The 22,271-nt window shown below is 50.0% G+C and overlaps 3 protein-coding genes across 6 annotated transcripts in view; 2 read left to right on the forward strand and 1 right to left on the reverse strand.

The window, feature by feature from the left end:
- The window catches only part of GPBP1L1 (GC-rich promoter binding protein 1 like 1), a 33,702-nt gene extending 31,263 nt beyond the window's left edge, over nucleotides 1–2,439 (forward strand). For all 3 annotated transcript variants that reach the window (XM_061451379.1, XM_061451380.1, XM_061451381.1), the window contains 3 exons: nucleotides 144–268; nucleotides 1,148–1,250; nucleotides 1,506–2,439. In XM_061451379.1, the coding sequence (XP_061307363.1) occupies nucleotides 144–268; nucleotides 1,148–1,250; nucleotides 1,506–1,652 (375 nt within the window). In that variant the 3' untranslated portion in view covers nucleotides 1,653–2,439. The remainder of the gene's footprint in view (nucleotides 1–143; nucleotides 269–1,147; nucleotides 1,251–1,505) is intronic.
- Nucleotides 2,440–4,946: 2,507 nt separating this feature from the next.
- Nucleotides 4,947–7,654, forward strand: CCDC17 (coiled-coil domain containing 17). Its single transcript, XM_061451053.1, has 7 exons — nucleotides 4,947–5,065; nucleotides 5,164–5,293; nucleotides 5,380–5,518; nucleotides 5,626–5,685; nucleotides 5,765–6,101; nucleotides 6,711–6,880; nucleotides 7,155–7,654. Exons 1-5 carry the CDS (start codon nucleotides 4,955–4,957, stop codon nucleotides 5,904–5,906), a joined length of 582 nt encoding a protein of 193 aa, XP_061307037.1. The 5' UTR covers nucleotides 4,947–4,954; the 3' UTR covers nucleotides 5,907–6,101; nucleotides 6,711–6,880; nucleotides 7,155–7,654.
- Nucleotides 7,655–9,132: 1,478 nt separating this feature from the next.
- NASP (nuclear autoantigenic sperm protein) lies at nucleotides 9,133–20,775 on the reverse strand. Of its 2 annotated transcripts, none has more exons than XR_009743061.1 (15): nucleotides 20,594–20,775; nucleotides 19,559–19,609; nucleotides 18,586–18,696; nucleotides 17,981–18,061; nucleotides 17,703–17,800; nucleotides 16,131–17,012; nucleotides 14,219–14,301; nucleotides 13,387–13,472; nucleotides 13,198–13,271; nucleotides 11,961–12,149; nucleotides 11,534–11,700; nucleotides 11,046–11,099; nucleotides 10,881–10,952; nucleotides 9,719–9,916; nucleotides 9,133–9,299 (listed from the first exon to the last, which is right to left on the reverse strand). XR_009743061.1 is itself a non-coding variant. In XM_061451382.1 (15 exons), the coding sequence occupies exons 1-15, from the start codon at nucleotides 20,653–20,655 to the stop codon at nucleotides 9,246–9,248; spliced, it is 2,196 nt and encodes a 731-aa protein (XP_061307366.1). In that variant the 5' UTR covers nucleotides 20,656–20,773; the 3' UTR covers nucleotides 9,133–9,245. The 2 variants fall into 2 exon arrangements, 1 of the variants encoding a protein (XP_061307366.1); XM_061451382.1 differs by having other exon boundaries at nucleotides 9,785–9,916; nucleotides 20,594–20,773.
- Nucleotides 20,776–22,271: the final 1,496 nt, after the last annotated feature.

Consider the following 22,271-nt stretch of genomic DNA (forward strand, 5'->3'; position numbering starts at 1 on the left):
CCACTGTCAATGCAGGCTCTGTAAAAAACACTGACTCAAGGTGAAAGGCTTGACTTTACTTCCAAAACCAGAAGCGTGGACTGGGAAATCTGCTATTGGCATGGTCTTTGCAAGCACTCTTTGATGCTTTTGTTTTTCTTTAGATGGAGAGCAACAGCACACCAGAACCAAAGGAAAACTGGGAAGAGAACTGCCATCAGAATGGCCTTTCTCTCCCTTTGCCAGAGGAGGGGGAAAACCTCTCTCATTCATTGGAAGCAGAACACAGGTGAGTAAATGGCAAAATAAAGTGTCTTGAGTAAAGGAGGGTGAATCCTTGGACTGTGTGAGGAGAAGGAAACTATTTCAGAAGCAGCAGTAGCTTTGTGCACACTAAGCCAGTGTGTGGGCTTCATGGGTAGTGCTGGACTAGGTGGAGCCTCACTGAAATTAAAACAAGACACTGATGACAGGTGAGCCAAGACTTTACCATGGTCTGTAATTAAATTCCAGTGCTTCTCCAGTGCCCACGTCCCTGTGTGTTAATGCTGCCTAGATATTTACCTGCCCACACTGGGAGTCAGCATGAACCTGGTGTGATTCTGGTTGATGTACAAGCAGGTGTCCTAAATGTAATAGTCTGAAGACTGAAGATACACCCTCACACACACACACACACCACTTCCTTCTGTTTGTGCATAGAATATTCCTGTGCTGCTTTAAATGCTGTAAAAGTGGAAGAGGGTGAATAAAGTGTTTACCTACTATCTAAGCTTGTATCTCCCTTCAGTAAACAAGCAGTGTGTGAGCATCTGGCGCAAGCAGATAGGAAGTTTTAGGACATTCTGAGCTGTGATACTGGTTTGATTGCCTCATGTCCTTCTTCAGTATCCTTGGGTAGAATTTCAAATCTCTGCCTTGCTTTTTTGTCTGCCAGGCCAGTTATTTACCCATTGTACAAGACTCCTCATGATTAAATATTTGTAAAAGACATTGAAAAATGTTGGGTGAACATGAAGCATTGTTGAAGTCATGTCTAATATCAGAAGTTTCCCTGGTGATTTGGGAGTGGTTTACTGCAAAACCTTGTGCTTTGTGGACAAAACGTCCTCTCCTTTGCAACTGTTGCCTTGCTTTAATTCCAATTTTTATTTCCTCCACAAATCAGGTTATTGAAAGAAATGGGATGGCAGGAATATCCTGAAAATGATGAGAACTACCTTCCCCTCACGGAGGATGAGCTCAAAGAGTTCCAAATTAAATCAGAGCAGGTATGTTTTACAGCTCTTGCCAATTGTGACTGCTCTTCTCCCTCTCCCTTCTCATGCACAGGTTGTCTGTGGTGTAGTTCTTACAGATACTAGAAAAGACAAAGGGTTGAAGTGAAATTGTAGTGCAGTCAATGACTGCATTATCCATGCAGTGTGGGTGTAGACAGTTAAACATGTAATTTGTGCCCACAGATGGTTAGTGACAGTCACTCTCCATGCTTGTGCTTGTTTCAAAACTTACTTTCATTCCTACAGCGAAGAAGAAATGGATTTGGGAAGAATGGATTTCTTCAGGGCCGCGGCTCCAGCCTGTTGTTCCACTGGAGAAGCACTTTTAAGACAAAGATTGAGGACTCAGACACAGAAACTAGTAGCAGCGAAACGTCAGATGACGATGCCTGAAAGCGGGCACAAGAAAATTAAAATAAATAAAACCAACCCAATAAACTCAGTTCATAGTTCAACACGTGTTTGGGGTTGTATAAACTAAACAGAGTTTATTCTGTCTCCAGTCTGTTCAGTTTTTTTCTTTTGTTGTTGATACTTCATGCACAAGGGAAATAATTGTATCCCAAAGAGAGAAATTGGCTTCTTTAGCTTTTTCTTTTGGTTTTGCCCTAATGCTTAATAGAAGTTTGTGCAGCTAGCAAATTTTGACAAAAATCCCTTGTGGGGCAGTGCACAAGTTCAGTCTTGTAAGCAGGATACAAGTGGCTGACTGATCTTTGCAACAACAAGCTTCTAACAGTGCCGCCCGCATTACACAATGGCGTGCGGCAACAGTGTGCTAAAACAATCATTGTCAATGACAAAAATGGCTATTGAAGTTCTAATTATGTTAAATTAATGCTAATAACATGGATATTTTATTTTATTCTATTTTTTTTTTTGGCGGCTCGGGGAGCTTCATCACTTAACCAGGCGTTTGTGGTTTTCTTCTTTTTTTTTTGGGTACAGCTGTAAAATATTTGGATATAGGAATTGTTTGTGTTCTTCTTCTTGCAGCCTTGATATTCAGGGTGGATTGTAAAATATAAATTTTTTGTGAGATTTCAAAGATTAAGATTATTTTGATAACATTATTTACAGATTTAAAAAAGTGACTATCACATTGAGTCTGTATGAGGGGGAAAAACTACTGCATCAAAAATAACTAACTTGGAATAAATATTTTGCATCAGTTTGCCAATTCTAATTGTCTTTCTTATGTAAGAGAAGCTTTCCTGTAAAGGGACTTGCAACTTTGGGGGATTTAATAGCACTGGGGATAAATAGTTTCTTCTCCCACTGTATTTTTTCCACTTGGCAAACATCGCTGTAGCACTCAGACTGCAGAAGCTAAACTCTCCCTTTAAGATGGGAGAGGGAGAACAATGCTGAGATGATAGCCCATGGTTGGTTGGTTTCTCTTTTGGGTTTTGGTTTGTTTTTTTTTTCTTTAAAGAAAATGATTCAAATTCTCTTCTACTGAAGCAGTTTGCTGCTTTTTTCTTTTTCCCGCTTCATACAAAATGGTGAAGCTCGACCGGTCGGTGTCACTTGTTCCTAGTGCAATGCTGCTGTTTCTGTTCACAACGTGGCAAGGGAATGTCTGAATCCAAAGCTGTTTTCATTGAAATCTTTTTTAAAACTTCATGAAAACATTTCTATTAGATTAAAAAGGATTTTACAAACAACTCAGTTGTGGCCTAAGCTATTTTAGTGTCTGTTTTAAGTTCAGCCGCTACACAAACGTTTTGGATTGGAAAGCATCCGCATGGTTGTGCACTGTTTGCAGATGGGTTGGAGGGAAGTGCTCGGGTCTCACTGACCTGAGGGGGTCTCACCCAAGGTCTCGCTTGGGTATTTCTCAATCCGCTGCTGAGCAGGCAGACAGGACAGATGTGTCATGGAACGGGAATGGTTAGTTGTGAATCTTTTCATCTGGACTCAAGGGAACACTCAGGGACACCAGGTCTAACTGCTGTTTGTGCCTCCAGCTCCTGCAGACACCAGAGCTCAGGAGTCCTTCTTCATGGTCTCAACCCTTTCCTTTGGGGAAGTGCTTTGGCTCCTCTTAAGATACTTCACAGATCACCTGAAGTTCCTAATGCTTTGCTGCTATCAAACATCATTGGTTTTGTCTGGAGAAGTTTGTCCAGTTTATAAAAGTGTAACTCCTTACCTCCATTTCAGTGAAAAACTGAAAGGTGCTTGTGGTGGTGTCAAGAAATGGGGTAAGTTAAATCAAATCCACACTGACAGCCACCTGTGGTGGGTGAAGTGGTGCTGAAGAGCTGCCTGGAGTAAGGAATAGCCTGGTAGAGGGACAGCGCAGCAGGGCACATGGGTAATGAGAGCTCTCTGCTTTTTGGTCTGATCTCTTCCTGCATTTGCTGTGTGGCTGCCCTCCTATGGGCTCTGCGTGGTTTAAACATCAGTGAAGCTGCTGGAGTGTTACTGGCTTCCCCTGGAACCTCACCGAGCAATCCCTCACACACCAAACTGCTGCTTCTTCCTGAGTAAATCACCCACTCTCACCAAATCCCAGACTGGTTTGGGTTGGAAGGGACCTTAAAGCTCACCCAGCTCCAACCCCCTGCCATGGGCAGGGACACCTTCCACTAGAGCAGGTTGCTCCAACCCCATCCAACCTGGCCTTGGGCACTGCCAGGGATGGGGCAGCCACAGCTTCTGTGGGCAACCTGTGCCAGCACCTCAGCACCCTCACAGGGAAGAATTTTACCTTATCTGAATCGCGGGGGGAGGTGACCGGTGCCCTGAGGTGAGCCTGGCGGTGCCAGCAGAGAACGGGGCAAGGACCGAAGGAGGGCAGGGGTTCTGGAGAAGCCTGTGGCCGTGACGGGGGGGGGGCAGTGGCTGGATGGAGCCAACTCACTTCGGAGGAGGAGCTTAAAGACTGCGGGGCACTGCTGTGAGCGGCCGCCCGGAGGAAAAGGGGCACGGCGGGGCCGGCGTGGCTGGCAGGAGTGCTCTGTACCGACCGAAGGGAGAGGACTGCGGGATGGGGCCTCCCCAGCCTGTTTGCTGTTCACTTCTCAAGCGCCATTTTACCCCCTTTCTGGTGCCCGAGCAGCGGGAATGGGCAGGGTGAGGGTGCGGCCGCGCGCCCAGCTTGGCCCAGCCTAGCAACGGTGGCTTCAAACACGGCAGCCACCAGCAGCACGGAGCAGGTCTGTGCCACCCCCAGCAGAACGCCCCGTTCTCCCCTGGCAGGGGCACCCCACAGTGACCCCCTCGCTGCGCTTCCAGGGTGCCGCATGCTGGACATGGCGGCCTTCACCTGCCCCCGCTGCCGCATGGCCTTCAGCTCCCGGCCACTGCTGCGGGCGCATGAGGAGAAGCTGTGCCTCGGGATTCCGGCGGCCGCCCGCTCCCGCCTCCCTAAGGGGGACCCGCTGCCTGTGGAGGGGGCTCCGGGCATGGTGGGGAGGCCGCAGGACACGGTAATGTGGGGATGGGGACAGGGACGGGTGCTGCGGGTGAGGAAATGGGGGTTCACAGCCACACCGGCTCCGTGCCCCACACACACACACACACCCCATCACACGGGGAACCCTTGGTGCGTCTATTGCCAGGAAAGCTCGCATTAATTAAGCAGTTTTTTCCCCCTTCCCATTTGCCTCCCGGAGGCCGGGGTGCCCCAGGCTGGGGACCACGCCGGGCCAGGCCGCCTCCTCCTGCTTCCCGGCGCCTCACCGGCCATGCAGGGGCCCAGGCGAGCACGGGAAGCTCCCCTGGGGGCCGTGCTCACCCCCCGCGAGAGGGCCCTGCTCCGTGCGGCCGAGCCCGCGTCCAGGAGGACCACAGTGGAGGTACGGCCAGCCCCGCACCCCGGGGTGGGCATCGGCTCCCTGCCCCATGGCTGGTGGGGTCCGGCCCCTCCCGCCCGCTGCAGCTCCCTGTGCAGCAGGATGCGCCCGCCCAGCGGCCAGCCCCACCGCAGGGGCACCGGCAGCGGCCACAGGAGCTGGTGGAGGCCCATGAACGCCACATGGCCGAAATCCGGGCCAGGACCCAGCAGCTGGAGCAGCAGAGAGAGGGTGGGTGCAGGCAGGGGTTGGGGTGGGGGGGAGAGGCACCTTGGGGTGCAGTGGGGGGTCGTGCTGAGCCCCTCACTGTCCCACAGGGCTGTGCCAGCGGCTGGCGGCACTGCGGGCTCAGGCAGCCATGGAGGCCCAACCTCCCAGCCAGGGGGATGTGGAGCTGATCCAGGCCCCCGCAGCCCCGCAGGACCTGGTCGGACACCTGGATGCAGCACACAGACAGTGAGGCCTGGCTGGGAGGAGCAGGGCTCTGCACCCCATCACGGAGCACCCGTGGAGCAGGTGCTCTCCATCAAGAACCCCGTGGCCATTTCCCTGTGCCTCCCCAGGGCCACCCTGCACCTCGACAGCCTCCTGCCAGCCGCCGGGCCGCTCGCCGCCGAGGCCAGGTGAGGGCTGTGGGTGATGGCGGCTCTGAGCTGAGCGTCCCGATGAGCCCCAGCACCGGCTCATTCCTGGCTGCGGCAGGGCCCTGCGCCTGTCCTACCTGCGAGCTGGGGGACACGACCCGCACATCCTGGACCAGCTCCTCCACCTCCAGGTGGAGGCCACGGTGCTGGAGAAAGGACCCCAAGGGCAGCAGAGAGGCAAGAGGCCAAGTAAGCACTAACCCCAGCCCCATTGCCCAGCCTAGGCCCTGTACCCACTGCTGGCAACTGAGCCCCCCCAGCTGTGCCAGCAGAGCCCTCCAGCACTGGTGCCCGGGGCCTGGATGCGGCGCTGCTGGTGGTAGAGCTGGAGAACCGGCGGCTGGAAGATGAGCTCTTGGCAGTGAAGGTCAGGAGGGAGAGGAGAGCTGATGCCGGTAGGTGATGGGGAGAGACTTTTTAGCAGGGCCTGTTGTGACAGGGTGAGGGGTGATGGGTTTAAACTAAAAGAAGAGATTCAGGCAGGAGATGAGGAAGAAATCTTTTACAATGAGGGTAGTAAAACACTGGCACAGGTTGCCCGGAGACGTTCAAGGCCAGGTTGGATGTGTTCTGTGCAACCTGATCTAGCTGAAGCTGTGCTTGCTCACTGCAGGGGCTTGGAACTGGAGAACCTTTGAACGTCCCTTCCAACCCAAACTGTTTTAGGATTCTTTGATTCTCCAGTTCTGTGGGTTCAGGGAAGGGGGAGCCCCATCGGCACCCCACAGCCCCTGGGCTCATGCAAATACGTGCAAGTTGGGGTCTGTAACTGCACAGCCCACGGTGGGGGCTCTGTGCCTGACCTTGCACAGTGACAGCACTGACAGGGGGACAATGTTCCCTTAGACACTGCGTGGCTAACAAGGGACAAAGAATCAGAACAGCAGCACAAGTGGAACCCCCCTCAGTGACCCTGAACACGAGCCCAATGGGATCCCGAGAAGGGGTTGCTGGGGGGCTATGGGGCAGTATAAACCCCATGGTGATGGTGATCTGGCCCCCAGGCTCACAGGCAGCCCAGCGGCAGGCACAGGAGCTGGCCCAGCTCCAGGCAGAGGTGGGGATGCTGCAATGCCACACGGAGTGGATGGGGCCTCGGCTGCCCCCCACCAACCTCCCGCCCCCCGTGCTCCCCCCCATCCCACCAGCCTTGGCTGCACCAGAGCTTCTCGTGGTAAGAGCCTCATCTGAGGACAGTTTCCATCTCTGCGGGGAGGGGAGATGGGGTTGGGCTGCAGAGCCGGCTGGGATGATGGCTGTGGAGGGATGAGCTTGGGGAGGTGGTTCTGGAAGCGCTCCTTTGGCTCCAGCTGGGAACATGGGTGTCCTCGGAGCTGGGGCCACTGGAGCAGGAGGTGTGTGTCTTCCCAGTGCGAAACCGTGGCTTGCCTGTGGCAGGACAGTGCTGGGACCCCCCTCCCATTAAGGCCACTTTCCTCCTTTTCCAGGACTTTCCCAGGCCTGCCCTGGGCCCAGGCAGCCCCACAGCCCCCGGCCACCCCCATGTGCCCCGGGGCCTCACCTCTTTTGTGGCTTTGGAGGATCCTCCACCACCTGCTCAGGAGCTCCCAGCACAGCACAAACCTCCCCATCCCCAGAGGTGAGCTGGGAATGGGTCATGTCCACACAGCGCTGCCCCAGCATCCCAGTGTCCCCTCACCAGGCTGGAGCAGGAAATTGGGGCTTTGTTAACAAGTGTGATGAGGGGATGGCAAAATTTGTTACAGCTGCAGGGATGGGGCTTGGGCCCAGCTGTGTGATGAGCACAGGGCCCTGCAGTGCTGGGGAAGGGGGGAAGCACACGGGGCCCCTCCTGGGACCAGGGAGGCTCTGAACATTTTGACAGCATCAAGAGCCACCCCAGGGCTCAGCCTCCACCTCAGGCTGCTCCTTGCCCCAGCAGTGCCCACAGCTGAGTTGCTGCATCCTGTCATGGGGTGGTGGTGAGGACTGGTGGTGGGGCACAGTCGCTTTCCCCCTCTCCCCCTTTTCCCTATAGTTTAGCTCCACATCACCACAAGCCCGTTCTAGGGGAAGCCCAACAAGAGGTAACCACAGCTCACCCCTGAGAGAGCAAAGCCCGTGGTGAATTTCATCGTATCTGCCACGTTTAATAAATAGCTTCAGCCTCTTGGTCTTCAGTTCTTAGGCACCGTTTGGTTTTTATGTATATACATACACATATAAAACATATACATTTGCCCCAGAGCAGTCTCTCATCCACACTTGGGCACAGAGACTGAGGCTGGCTCAGAGAATGGCACCTTCACATCCTTGTGAAAAGCCATCACCTCCTGCCCCACCCCTCCCTCAGTCCACCCATGCCGGTTGAGCACAGTCCTGGCAATTACAGAGGGTGCAGGGGCCAGACAAGCTCTTATCAGCCATCCCCAGCCTGTTTAGCCTTGAGCAGCGTAAGGGAGGGACCCCAGAAACTCACCCCAGGCTCAGGGTAGGAAGAACAAAATAACCATAGCTAGTATTCAGAGCAGCCCTGGGGAGGACTTGGGGATATTGGTCAATGAGAAACTTGAGATGAGCTGGCTTCAGTGTGCACTTGCAGCCAAGAAAGCCAACTGTACCCTGGGCTGCATCAAAAGGAACATGACCAGCGGGTCAAAGGAGGTGATCCTGCCCCTCTGCTCTGCTGTTGTTAGACCTCACCTGGAGTATTGTGTGCAGTTCTGGTGTCCTCAACGTAAAAAGGACATGGAAATGTTGGAACAAGCCCAAAGTAGTCCATGAGGATGATCTCCTGTATGAAGACAGGCTGAGAAAGCTGGGGCTGTTCAGCCTGGAGAAGAGAAGGCTGCATGGAGACCTCAAAGCAGCCTTCCAGTATCTGAAGGGGGCCTATAGGGATGCTGGGGAGGGACTACTTCATTAGGGACTGTAGTGACAGGACAAGGGGTAACGGGTTAAAACTTAAACAGGGGAAGTTCAGGTTAGATATAAGGATGATCTTCACTGTGAGGGTGGAATTCACTGGAATGGGTTGCCCAGGGAGGTTGTGAATGCTCCATCCCTGGCAGTGTTCGAGGCCAGACTGGACAGAGCCTTTGGTGACATGGTTTAGCGTGGTGTCCCTGCCCATGACAGGGAAGTTGGTACTTGGTGATCTTAAGGTCCTTTCCAACCCTAACTATTCTATGATTCTACAACCCCAGGGCTTGTGCCCTAGCCCAGCAGAAGGCAAAAGAAGTCTGATCTAGAGTTGCCTTAGACACAGCTACAGTGAATTTTATTCCTTTCTTCTGCCCAGCACCAGCCAGCCCAGCCTGCCCCAGCACCCACCTTCCCTCCTGCCTCATTAGGCAGATTGGAGTGGAAAGGCTGAGGCCCCACACTGTGCCAAGTCCCCCTAGGGAGGGGACTGAGGAGCAGAGGCTGCAGTTTGTAACAGGGAGCAGGTCAAGCCAAGGAACATTTGCTTACAATCTTTATTGAAGTCATACAAAAGTTGCCAAAAAGTGAAAAAATACACTATATACAAAACCATTTTCCTTGTAAGGAGAGGAGTGTCCAAGGTTAAAGAATTATCATACTGTGCTTTCAACTGCAGCCCCTGATTCTGCCTGTGGCCTTTTCTCTGTCTAAAAGAGAAGAAAAGGGTTTGGTTTTAGAACACAAGGGACTCCCTGACAGCACCGACTCATGCAGCAGCTCAAGGTTCCTGCAGTCTGAGGCCTTAACTGACTCCTCCTGCTGGTCCTCAAAGCACAACACTACCCTAACATACTGACAGGAACCACTGCAGCCCAGGGGTATTGACAATTACTTGGGGAAAGGCCCTGTGCTGTAGCTCAGCACCCAGAACACATTTCTGTCCCACCCGACAGGCTGCAAGTCTCCACAGCTGTGTCTGTCCGGCCCATGTGGTGTTTGAGACTATGGTATAACACAAGTACCATACTATATATATAAAATATAACTGCTAAGTGGGGAATGTTCCCACCTCCCCTGGGAAGCCTTGTGAAGGCCAGCAGGAATAAACCCAGGCACAAACCCACACCTGAACAGAGGAGGGAGGAAAAAAGGAAACCAAAGCCCAGGGCAGGGTCCTGCCTCAGCTGCCCACCTCCTCTTCCATTTTTTCTGCAACCTCATTTCCACTGGGGACAGTACCACCACCACCACCATTGACAGCCGGCTCTGGTTTAGATTTCTTAGCTTCATTGTCTCCCTGGTGAGTCTCCTCCTCTGGTTTCCTCTGAGGACAAAATGTTTATAGTCTTCACTATGTAGAAATGAGATTTTAAGTATTTTTTAGAGAGTTAGCACCTAGACATCATTGCATATCATCTGCTCAAGCTCTGCTTGCCGGGTTCAACATGGATACTTCAATGTTCATTAAGATTTAACCAAAGCTCTGTGGTTGAGACCACAGAGGATTTCTAGTAAGCCACTACTGAAATGCTGGTACCTATAGTGCTTAGTTATAGTTTGGCAAGGAAACGTTCAACTGCTGAGCCAGGTAACAGTTAAAAGGGATGGAATTAGAACATCTATGACACAAACACCTGCATAAAGCAGATCAAAGTTGCTCCAGGCAAACCTGAACTGAAAGAGGCCAATAAACATAACACAGGCCAGGCTGTGCCACAGCAGCATAGAAAATAAAAGCTAAGATCCTGTGAGGGCTCTTCTCAGTACTATTAGTAAGCAATTCTAGGAAAAACACAACACACCTTTGAAGGAACCTGGTGCTCAATACCTGTCTGTTTAAGAGGCAGTTTATCATTACTACCATTAAACTGGCTTTGCTATTCATTAAGATTTAATTCTCCTTTTCCACTTGGAAATAAGGGAACCCAGCTCAGCCTTGCTGCTTGCGCTCAAGATCTGTAGGCAGCCCTGCAGCTCTTGCAGGCCCTCAGCAGAGGAGGGCACTCCTGGCCAGCAGAAGCCACACAACTCGGTCTGAAGTTAAACCAGTGTGAGTCAGGCAGGGTACTGAAGCACCCGGAACAGACTCCTGGAGGCTGGATGGTTCCCAGACTGCCTGGCTCCCAGTGGAAAGGTGTTTCACCCACTATTTCTGGCTTTCATTTTAGAGGGCTTTTGATCATTATAAAATTAAGCTCAGAAAAAAGCTTTAAGACAAGAAATCCAATGATGCAGAACAAGCCAGTGGTACTCTACCAAACTGCTCAACCAGTCACTTCTGGACTCACCTTTTTCCTGACTAGGTGAGAGATGTCTGTAACACACTGAGATGCACCATCAGCTGCTTTTCTTACCGGAATCTATTACAAGATAGACGTGGACACATGAGTAACACCAAACAGTAATCCTTACAGCAGACATGAATTATCAGCATCCATCTTCAGCTAACTTACTGTGGAAACAGAGCCGCTGTCTTCACTTTGTGCAAAGCCAGATGTAGTTCCAACCTTCAGAAAAGCAGAAGAAACAGTGAACAAATTCTGGCAAGACCATGTTAGTTCAGAAAGGGACAGAAAACAGAGACCCTTCATGTCTTACCACTCCATTCTACATACACACACAGGACAAGTGCAACACTTGATCTATTCTCACATTTGGCTGATCTGTCATTGCCAGCCCCGACACATTAAATTGTGACAGAAGAGTACAGAATTCAAGTTTAGTTTGGAACACTTAATGTCAGGGTATTTATAAATAAAACACCCTCTCTTTAGATATCAAGTACCTCAATTACCTTCTCAACAATCACCGCCTGTAACGAATGTGAGCAACCACCAGCCCTCAATCCCAACAGCCAAGTCTGAGCTCCTCCCACTATGGGTTTACTTTAAGTCTCCCTGGAAAAGCGTTTGGGTAAAAAGAAACCACAGGACACACTAACCAGAGTTGCTTTCAGTGCCAACTCAGCTACTCTTGCACTCTTTTGAGACTCCTTTGAATCTTCTATCTTTTCTCTGATTTCAGGAAGCAGTCCCTTCAGTTCTTCAATCTCTTTCTCATCTTCAGGACACCCACCTTCTGCCTTCTTTATCCGCTCAGTAAGCATTGCTAGGATTAAACAGTTATCATGGCAAAAAAACAAAAACAATCAAGACAAAGTAGCTGCCCACAGTTAACACCCAGAGGCAAGCATCCCCTAACACATTTTCAACAACCCCGTATCAGTATAGCCTGCTGCCACTTTCAGACCAGCAAACATTGTCAAGGCAAGGTAATAAAGCACACTTAGCTACCTGTAGTGCAGTTGAAGTCTGCTTTGACTTGTGAAAGCTCTCTTATTCAGTATGCAGCTTTAGAAATCCACTTACCCAGCCTCTTGTCAATGACCTCCACAGATTTGCCAAACTGCAGAACGGCCTCATCGAACTGGCTGTTGTAGTGATATGCCAGAGCCAGCTGGTAGTGGCTCTCAGCAAGCAGGCGGTCATGAGCCTCCAGGTACTTCTGCTGCAGGGCAAGGCAGGCCTGGAACTCTTCTATAGCCTGTGTGTAGTTTTCTAGAGAGGAAAACCATGAGGTCTTTACAAACCACACTCATTTATCCAAACAAGCAAGATCTAAACCCTCATTCACTCTCTATTTTGTTACACTTCATACAGTCTGAAAACAGAACCACCATTGAACACAGCACCCGAGTTCAACGCCGGGCTGCTTTAAGACTATCAAATGACAACACTGCCTCCCTCCTCATAGATTTAGAGGCCAGTTCCTCAGGAGGGCTTTGTCTATTTGCAGCACCACAGTAAATTAAGCAGCCAAGTCAACCCAGGCACACAAATTCTCCTATTTTACCTGCTACCATGAATCAAATGTACCTGGTCACAACTGCAGCTTGAATCTAGAGCTAAGGATGGTCCCTTGCTACCTTCCAGTCAAGCTCTTTAGTGACACAGAAACACAACCTTCATTTTGTAGTCCCTGTCCAGAAGCCTGTCAAGATTATTACCAGTGCTTGCCATAGAGAAACATTATGTTCCATCTGGATTTACCAAGATTAAAACACTTTAAATGAAGGGCAGATAAGACACATTAGAAGGTGCAAACCTGGGGCTTGTTTCCTACTCTTCCTGATGCATAGCACTCTTTTCTGACCATACATACATACATACATTTTGGAAAGTTTAAGAGAATCAACCATTCTTCATCTGCAGTCTTTTTGTTCTGGACAAGGCATGGTACCAACACCTACTACTGAGCTCAGTGGCTCACTCCTTCAATAAGGAAAGTGTCTCCTAACTTTCACAAGCTAACCAAAACTCGCCTATAAAGCACAACACAAGGTTGGTTTTGATCTGGCAACACATTACTTCTTACTCAAAGCATTCTTCCATTGGTCTGGAAAAGCATGGAGTATCCTGTTTAAGGAACCAACTTGATCATCCATTGATTCCAAAGCTTTTCATGCAGTGGCACCATCATAATTAGACAAAGTATTTTGTTTTTGTCTTAACAGCCTTAACTCACCCCCACTCATCTGAAAGTCTGAAAGAGAGCTGGCAGGAAGTGGAACTGAATCGGTTGTACATGAGAATTAGTATGACTTACCAGATTCAATGCTAACTTCTCCTAGCTTCAGATGAGCTTGAGCTGCATGGAGCTGAGCTTCTTTTGTTTCTTGTCTGAAGAGAAATAGTTAAATCTTGATCAGAATATGCCACACTCACTAATTATGCCACCCCCCGATTTACAATGAGTTTATCCAGCACATGTCCAAATTAGGACAGAAGTCTTTACCTCTTGTAGATGACTTTTGCTAACTCCAACATGTCCCAGGCCAGCTCAAGATTTCCAATTTCATCCTCCTCACTCTCCTGTAAAGACTAAACGTGCATTAAAGATTAAGTGACTTGGTTACGTACCACATCAAACAACAACACCAAGTTTCTAAGCAGTGTTGTCAAGGAATAGATTTCAAGAGATATACAGTTTACAACAAGGAGGAAAAAAAAAGAACACGAAGATATTATTGCATCAACCGAGACTTTGCCTGCAGTGACGATGTTTTAAGTGAAAACCAAGCTTACATTGTTGGCTGATACGGCCTTAACATTTTTTCCAGGAACAAGGCACCAAGCACCAATATTATCCCAAGAATAAGATTTTGTTTGAGGTGCTATTTAGATGAATAGAAAGGAGTTGATGTTCCACTTTACTGCACTTCCCATCCTAATCACTGGACTGGGTACATTCAATATGACCATAGTGAGACAACAACAAAACAAGCAGTGAATAAACTCAGAATTCCAAGTAACTCTTGCAGCCAGCTAAAGCAACTCTCCCTGCCTGCCCCTGCATTTACCAGGCTGCACTACTTATTAGCAGACCACAAGTGTTTGTTTCAGCATAGCTAAACAAGCCCAAGTTTATAGGAAAGAGCTGAGCAGCATCCTACAATGCAGACTATGCGCAATATTGCCTGAGGAAGGGGCAGAATTCATTTGCAAAAGTCATTTCCTAAACAGAACTAGATGAAATACAGTTGAGCTTGTATAAAGATACTGACATGACATTTAGACAAGTACCACACTCCCCCCCCAAGCACAGATAACAGAGCTCACAATCTCACCTTGTCTTCCACTGTCAATTCATTCTCCTTATCATCTTCAGCTTTATCATTTTCTTTATCTTCTTCTTCAGATTCTTCTGTTTCTACAAGGAAAGTAGACGAATGAGAGCAGTTGTTGGCGCTACACTTGCTTCACACGGAGTCAGGTAGAACGTATCGTATCCAGCCCTCATTCTTCCAGCGACAGGTTAGATGTGCAAGAACAGTACATATGTATTAAATTCTCAGCAGCAGCAGCCATCTCGCCAAAAGTGTTGGGCACTGTAGACTCGAGTAGCTCCAGACTACCTTAGTCCACATTTTAAGTTCAACTTTATGAAGTTAAACTATCTAGAATGGAAACTTACACAGAATTGTGAACCCTCAATGAAGCCCTTGCACCCTGAGCAGCCCTGAAGGTACTGCTCATTTGCTGGACTTCATGCAACACATAGTGTTTTCAGCAAGATAGCTGCCAACTGTGTACAAGTAAGACCATTTCTGAATTAGTGTTCCTCACATAAGACACTTAAGTGGCAATGTTATTAACAAACCTGCTATTGTGTGGCACTGATTTGTCTTCTGGTAAGAGCTATTCTACCAGTAGAACACATTCTGAGGACATGTGCAGTGAAGGAATATGGTCAGTAACTTTACATACAAATCAATTAGTGTTCTCAAGTCTCACATTTAATTCCTGCATCATGACCACTGACTAATTCCAAAATAACAGGAGCTTGATGAGGTGGGAACTAGGGAACCCATGAGCCTGTTTGTCTAGCTCCCCAAAAGCACACACCTACCACTGAAGGAGCCAAACCTGTGAGTGTGAGGACAGCTCGATCAAAGGTAAAACAGAAGAGATGTTAGGAAGTTAAATTTTAAGTAGTGGGAGGAGCCTGGAATAACACAGCACCAGACCAAGAGTATCCTCACACTTACAGAGCTGGGGACAAAAAGCAGCAGTGTGGGTACACAAGCAGCCTTTCACAGGATGGTGAGTGGATAACTGCTCTTAGTTTACGTTCTGTTCAGAGTTTACACTCTGTTCAGACAGCCACTTTGTTAGGCAGCTGCTCCACCACTGAGCATTCACTGTGCTCAGCAGCACAAATGTTTCAGTGTCCAGAACCTTTTAGCCTGAATGTTTGCTACTCCCAATATGGGTTTTCCTGTGAAGCAGAGTTACTGACAAGCAAAGCTTCAATTATCAGCTCATCAATCTGTGCAACACAAAGCACTGGCCTACTAAGACCATACAAGTAATAAGTCAAAGTGCTCAAGTTTTACTCTGAAGTGGGTTACTTTAACATTATCCTGAAAACAACTGTCATGAAGCAGCGAAGCAGAATGGCAGAAAAAGCTAGATAGCTGCAAGACTGCACTAGATAGCAGCAATAAGCCTTCAGGTTCCAGGGCAAATGAAGTTTAGATTTGCCAACCAAATTCTCCCTGCAGTTACAACCAGAAAGACTCAAATGGAGAGTTCCTTCACCCCACTAAAAGCACATTTACTACATTAAGGCTTCAGCTGTTCTTACTTTTCTGCTCCACTGTTTTAAAATCAAATACAACACCAGAGGCAACTTGTGCTTCAAGTTATTTGGAGGTTAGTGCACTAAACCCAGACGCATGCAAGTGAACATCCATTCAGTATTCTCCACCAGCCTAGCCATTACTTACACATTTCACAGGGCTATAAGTTTGCTTTCAAATAAGATTTGCTTTGCAGTTAGTTAAGCGTTAGTCTGGCGAAACTGAGACTATTCACTACTCCTTGAAACTTTACTTGGATGTAAAATCCTCCAAGAGCCCCTTTACTGTGCCTTTTCCTTATTCTAAGGCAAACAGAAAATCCTGAATGGAACACTTTTTACCCATTGTTAGCCAAATCCATCAAGTCATCCACCCACAAGTACTTTTCTCCTGTTACCTTCTCCCTCTTGCATGAGGTCATCTTTCTCTTCTTTCTCTACCTTAGCACCTTCACCCTCTTCCATCAGGTCATCTTTCTGTTCCTCTTTCTCTACCTTAGCAGCTACTTCAGCCTTTTCTTCCAGGTCCTTAGACAGCTCTTTACCCTCTGTGGGCACAGGCTCCTTTGAGGACTCTGTCTCTTTAGATTCATCTGGCTTCTCTTCCGTAGTGGTCTCTACTGGCTCTTGCTTCTCCTCCACCTTCTTCTGTTCAGCTGCCTCTGGTTCCCTTTCTGCAGTGTCCTTCTCCACAGAAACTGCTGCCTGTGCTTCTGCTGTCACTTGTGCTACTGCCTTCTCATCCACAGCTGTCTCTGCCTGCCCTTCTACAGCCTCTCCCTTCTCCACAGCAGGCTTTTTTTCTGTTGCTTCTGCTGCCTGCTCTCCCTTCTTTTCCACAGCCACTCTTCCAGCTCCAGCGTCTTCCACAGCTGCCTTTGCCTCCTCATCCATCACTTCTGTTGTGCTCTCCATCTCCTCAGTTGCCTCTGCTACCTTGTCTTCAGACATCACCTTCTGCTCTTTTTCCACTACCTTCTCTTCTGCAGCTGCCTCCTCTTTTGTGGCCTCCTTCTCCATAGCTTCCTGCTGCTTCTGCTCTTCTGAAGCTACTTCTTTTTCCACAGAAACCTCCATTTTCTCTTCAGCCTCTTCAGGCTTTACATCCTTGTCAGCACTTCCTTCTTCTGTTTTTTCTTCCACGATATCTTTCACTTCAACATCCTTCTCTATGTTTTCCTTCTCAGATACCACTGGAGACTCTCCTGTTGACTTTTTGGCCTCTTCTTTTTCACCCATAGCGTTATATACCTGTTCTCTCAAGTCCTTCCTTGCTTCTTCTACATGATTGAGGAAGCATAAACATTTCTTCGAGTTTAGTGTTAAAGACATTAACGGGCACTGACACCACCACCCTCAGACCCTCCAGTGTGTTGATTTGCCATCAAGTTAGATGACATTCCTAAAAGCTTCATTTTCAAAGTACAAGGAATTAGGACAGAACCAACACAGTAACTCAAACTAAGCAAATCCCTTCCCCTGACTGTATTATTGCAAGCGGCTGCTCAAGCAGTGTGCAGTTCTGAGCGCTAGCGTTTAGTCACAGCTAAGCAAGAGATGCCAGTGTTTTAATAGCCTGGATGGACAGGAATTCCTGTATTATCTCCAGCTGCAGGGAGTATAAAATAGCGACTGTTCTTGGACATTTTACTCCAACCTGTCCTACTACACACACTGTACTGTTGCAAGGTTACAAAGCAGGTCGACTGTGAAGCTTAAGAAAGCAAGTTTGAGTGCAGTGTTTCACAACACAGACACCTGGTGGCCATAACACATGCTTTCAGTGACCAGTTCCTTGCAGTTTTATTCAATCTTTAAGCTAGATTAGAAGAACAACAACAAAACAAAGTCTGTTAAGGCTGCTTAGTGTCTCAACAGAATGCTTCAGGCTACCCAAGATAAAGGATCATTCACACCAGAAAACGCAGCTTGGTGCCTGCCTCCATGACGCATCTGACAGCTTTACATACCATCAGCAGCTGGTAATGCAGAATCATCTTCAGCTTTTTCTCCTTCCTCTTCAACCTGCACCCCTTCTAAGGCATTTCCCAGCACGCCATTTTCCATTCTAAAGGGAAGAAAAGCTTGTTATCCCTTAGCTCCTGTAACAACACCATTTCAATTCCACAAGCTGCAATGCCACGGCCCATCCCACCCAGCATAGATGAAGTTTAGTGTGTATTCCAGTCTATATGAGGGTGGAATCCTGTTACACCAGTCAGACTTAAACAAGAAACTGTCAGCGTACCTTGCCAACTCCAGAAGAGATTTCCCATAGTAAAAAAAAGCTTCCGCACACTCATCCGCTGTCTCACCGTATTTCTTACCCCTACAAAAGTTAATGAAGAATTATTTCCCTGTGCCTATTCTAGGTTTTAGTACCTATAAGCTAAAGACGCCTGGACAGGAAGAATCAGTTTGTTAGCTCATCTCCCACTGTTTCGAAGAGGTAAAAAATGCTGCTCTGACTTTGCAAGACACGGCTCTCCAACACCCAGCAAAGCAGATTAATCTAAAACCCAGAGGCATCACCCTCAGAGATTGATCAAGATGCGTGAACAAGTTACTAGCAAGTAACGCTACCTCATTATTGTCCTATTAACAGCCACCAGAACCATACACTGCAAAATCAAATACCAAATCCCTTTTCCTCCTTTGGGAGCTGCACTGGCAATTACTATCACACAAAGGCTGTCAAAATTGCACACCAACTACAGCACTGTCCAATGCTTGAGTTAAATCAAGTAGCTTATCCTAAGGTAACAATTTATGTCTTCTTTGTGTAAGACACAACAGCACAGACAAACTAAACCCCACACCCTGCAAAACCACACACAACATTCTGCTACTCACAGTAAGCTCGCAGCTTCCTGGAATGCATTAACAGCAGCCGGAATATTTCCCATTACCAAGTGTTTCTGTCCTAAACCCAATAGTTTCTTTGATTCTCCATCCACATCCATACTGGAGGGGGAATAAAACAAAACAGTATTCTGTTAGTTTCCACAGTAATTTCATATCCAGCTTCCAAATCTGAGTCAGCTTTACATAAGAGCAAGTTGCAGACGTTACACTGGTTGGAAGGACCAAGGTAGGGGGGTACTTCGTTTTGTTTAAATCTGGACCAACTTTTACTTGTTATGACTGAGGGCAGATGGTTTACTTTAACCAAACACTGCAAGAAGCAGGTATCAGAATCTGGTATGACAACGGATGCTGAAGAACATACTTTAAGAGTCACACAATGAGTACTGTGCAGTGTCTGAGCAGACTCCAATGCTAGCTAAGCCAAGAAAAAGAAGACTAAATCCAAGTTCTGACTTCTCATAGCACGGCATGATGCATTTGAGGAATGGCAGATGCAAGTTTTGTGTCAGTGCAGCACATGTCACAGTTTCATTTCCAAAAGGTCCAGCCCAGCCCAGAACCTTGGGCTGGGACAAGCGGAGCTGCACACACACAGAACTACTACACACTAGTCACCTACTGATACCTGCCCAATGCTTCCCCAGCACTAACTCAAAGATCAAGAACTTCCCAAACAACAGCCGGTATTTGTGTGCTTATTACTCCCTGAAGGCATTTTATTGGACTAGATTCATGCAGACTACAGGTGAGTACAAGTTGTGAGCATCTACAGCAGCCCCACCAGTTAAACTTCAAGCCTAACAACCAGTTTGAAGGATGACTTCTTCATTTCACTCAATAATCCGGTCTAGTGGAGGGTACCCATAGCAGGGGGTTGGAACTAGATGATCTTTAAGTTCCCTTCCAACCCAAACCACTGTCATTCTTTAGTAACTGACAAACCTGACTCCCATCTCACCTGTCTGTCTTGTCTGTGGATGTGGAAGGAGCTGCCAATTCCTCTTCCATCCTGCAAACAAAATATCGAGTGTTTATGCCAGGCCACCCGTTTCACGATGGGAGGTGCAGAGGCAGGGCCAGGAAGAGCTTTCCAGGTGCTCAGCCATCCGGAGCACGTTCGTAAGCTATGTTTTGGAGAAACGTCTACTTTCCGTTTTGTTTCCCGTTTCCACGAAGCGCTGTTAGGGAAGCAGCTGCTTTCACGCCCAGGATGTATCAGACCAAGCCCTGCCAGCCAATCCACCGTGTAAACTTGGCACCACCAATCCCCAGCTCGCAGCGGCTCAGCCCTGTCCCCACACGCAAACGCGGGCAGTTCCACCCCGCGTTTCCTACCAGGAGACCCCAGACCCGTGCCCAAGGGGCCCGTGCCGCCGCTCGAGGAGCCCGGGCCCTGGCCACGGCCCCCGCAGGACAGCTGACAGGCACGAGGGGGACCCGTGGCCGGGGCTGCGGAGCTCCCGGGCGGAACAAAGGCCGAGCGAGGCAGGCAGGGCCGCAGCGCGCCCCCCGCCCCTCGCAAACAATGGGCGCCTTTCCCGCCTTCCGCCAGCCCCGCCCATCGCCATTGGCGCCAAACCGCGACGGCGGCTCCTGACGGGCTGCCGGCGCGGCGTCACGTGACGCCGCAGGACCATTCCCCCCCAGCCCGCCCCACGGGCAGGACCCGCAGCGTCGGCTGCCCCCAACAAAGATGGCAGCAACCGCGCAGGGGTCACGTGGTGGCTCCGCGCGAGCCGAGCGGGCCCAGCTGGCTCCGGGGGAGCGGGACGGCACGTACCACCGCCCGCGAGGGCACGGGGGGGGGGGACGACGGAAAGGGGGCGGCAGGCGACCGGGAGAGACCTCTCGGCCTCCAGCCCTTATCTCCCCCACCCGCCAGAGGAAATCCTGCCGGCCGCCCCCCCCCACCCTACGACGCTAAAGCGCTCCCCCGCTACAACCCCTCCCGACACGCACACACCGAGAGCGGGGCCGGCCCGCGCGGCCCTACCTCGTCGTGGAGGCCGGCGCGGACTCGACGCAAGGGGGAGCGGCGACAGCCGGAGATTGCATAGAAGCTGCGGTAGACAGGGGCGGCGGCGGCGGAGTGTAGACCCCTTCCCCTCCGGCCTCCTATATACCCCCGAGGACACGCCCCGGCCCGCCTCGCGGCGCGCGCACTCCGCGGGGGGACTACGACTCCCGGCATGCCGCGCGACGGCACGCTGCGGGACAGAAGGGAGCGCTGCCGCGCGGGGCCTGCTGGGAAGTGTAGTCCCAAGGCGGAGGGACCCGGAGAGGCCGCGCGGCACGCTGGGAAGTGTAGTGCTGGGTGAGGCGGGGAAATGGCGGTCAGCCGGCAGGCCGCTGCAGCACGGCATGCTGGGAAATGTAGTCCTGCCGCCGCGCCGCCGGCCTCTCCCCGACTCCGCCGTGCCCGCGGCCGCCCCGACCGGTATCTGGGCGGTCCCCGCGGCGGTGGGAGGGCCGGGGCCTCGCTGCGCCGCTCCCGCCCCGGGGGAAGGTGGCCGTGTGGAGGGCAGAACGGCCTGCCCCAGAGGCGGGGCCGAGCCCGCACCTCAGCGCGGGTCAAGAAGCCAGACGCTGTTTGCGGTCCCGGAGAGCCGATCTCCTCCGCCGCTCACAGGCAGAGCCCACCCCTCCGGCGGGCCCGCACGCCTTGACCTGCCATGGGGCAGCGGACAGGCGCTCCCCGCCGTGGGGCACAACCAGCGCACGCAAGGGCTCGTAATGCTCCACTGGGCGGTTGGGGCAGCAGTAGCGCCCCTGCCCTGGTGTAACCTCAGCCCATGCGTTTCCCACCAGCCAAGGCAGACATGGCTGCTGCTGCTGCAGCTGCAGAGACGGACAGAGAACTCGCACAGCGGCAGGAAAGCCGCTGGCAGAGAGCTGAAGCTCATTTCCCCTTGCGCTGTTTCAAGATAGAAGTTCAGCGGCCCCAACGGCACCCTGTTAGTGCATGGAGTCACAGAGCTGGGAACTGCGGGGTCGATATGCCGAATTTAACTGCTTTCCTTAGGAATTCTCTGCCTGCTTGCTTACTCGCATTAAAGGAAGTAACTACAAAAAGTTAATTGGGGCCCCGACAGGAAAGAGGGGGAAACAGTCCCGAAGTCATACACCGAGTATTTACTTAAGACATGCAAGTGGAAATCCATGCAACAAAAGCCGCTCTCCTTGGCATAATGACTGCTGTTAACATCCCACACAGCGCCTGCAAAGGAGAATTGCTTCCCTACTGATGTGCAGTAAGAACTGTAGTTAAAGTCACCCGCGTTTGATTAGAATAATAAAACCCCAAACGGCAGGGATTTCATTTCCCTTAGAGAAAACGTTCCAGGGTAGTACAGATTGTTAATGGAGCTGTAATGGCTTTCTCCACCGAGGTAAATTCAGCAGGAATTAGGAAACACCCAACACAGGAGCTCTTCGGTTTTTACATAAGGATTACAAAGAGTGATAAAACAGGTTTGTCGCCGTTAAGCTGCATGCTGTGAGGCCCAGGGCAGGAAATACGTACGGCAGCATTCTGCTCGAGTTGAACATGTAGGTTTACTATAGGCCTACTGTAAATAAAGTTATCAAAACAGAAAGCTAATTCCTTTGAATTTTTGAACTATCTGAATACAGAGGATTATCTTTCTAAGTGCTCTTTATTTCATTTACAG

This window comes from Pezoporus flaviventris, unplaced genomic scaffold (assembly GCF_033815535.1).
Source record: "Pezoporus flaviventris isolate CSIRO_AGI_PZ_B2104156 unplaced genomic scaffold, CSIRO_AGI_Pfla_v1 ptg000013l, whole genome shotgun sequence".
Taxonomy (NCBI): Eukaryota; Metazoa; Chordata; class Aves; order Psittaciformes; family Psittacidae; genus Pezoporus; species Pezoporus flaviventris.

Bases quoted from the DNA above. Each gene is read 5' to 3' on its own strand.
- NASP (XM_061451382.1), bottom strand. From the start codon at position 20,655: ATGCAATCTCCGGCTGTCGCCGCTCCCCCTTGCGTCGAGTCCGCGCCG. The intron at 14,302-16,130 runs GTAACAGGAGAA...CTTTCCTTGTAG, and splicing joins CCTCATGCAAGAGGGAGAAG to AAACAGAAGAATCTGAAGAA. The intron at 11,100-11,533 runs GTTAGTGTGTCC...GCTTTTCTGAAG, and splicing joins TGGCACTGAAAGCAACTCTG to GTTGGAACTACATCTGGCTT.
- CCDC17 (XM_061451053.1), top strand. From the start codon at position 4,955: ATGCAGGGGCCCAGGCGAGCACGGGAAGCTCCCCTGGGGGCCGTGCTC. The intron at 5,519-5,625 runs GTGAGGCCTGGC...GTGCCTCCCCAG, and splicing joins CTGGATGCAGCACACAGACA to GGCCACCCTGCACCTCGACA. The intron at 5,686-5,764 runs GTGAGGGCTGTG...TGGCTGCGGCAG, and splicing joins CCGCTCGCCGCCGAGGCCAG to GGCCCTGCGCCTGTCCTACC.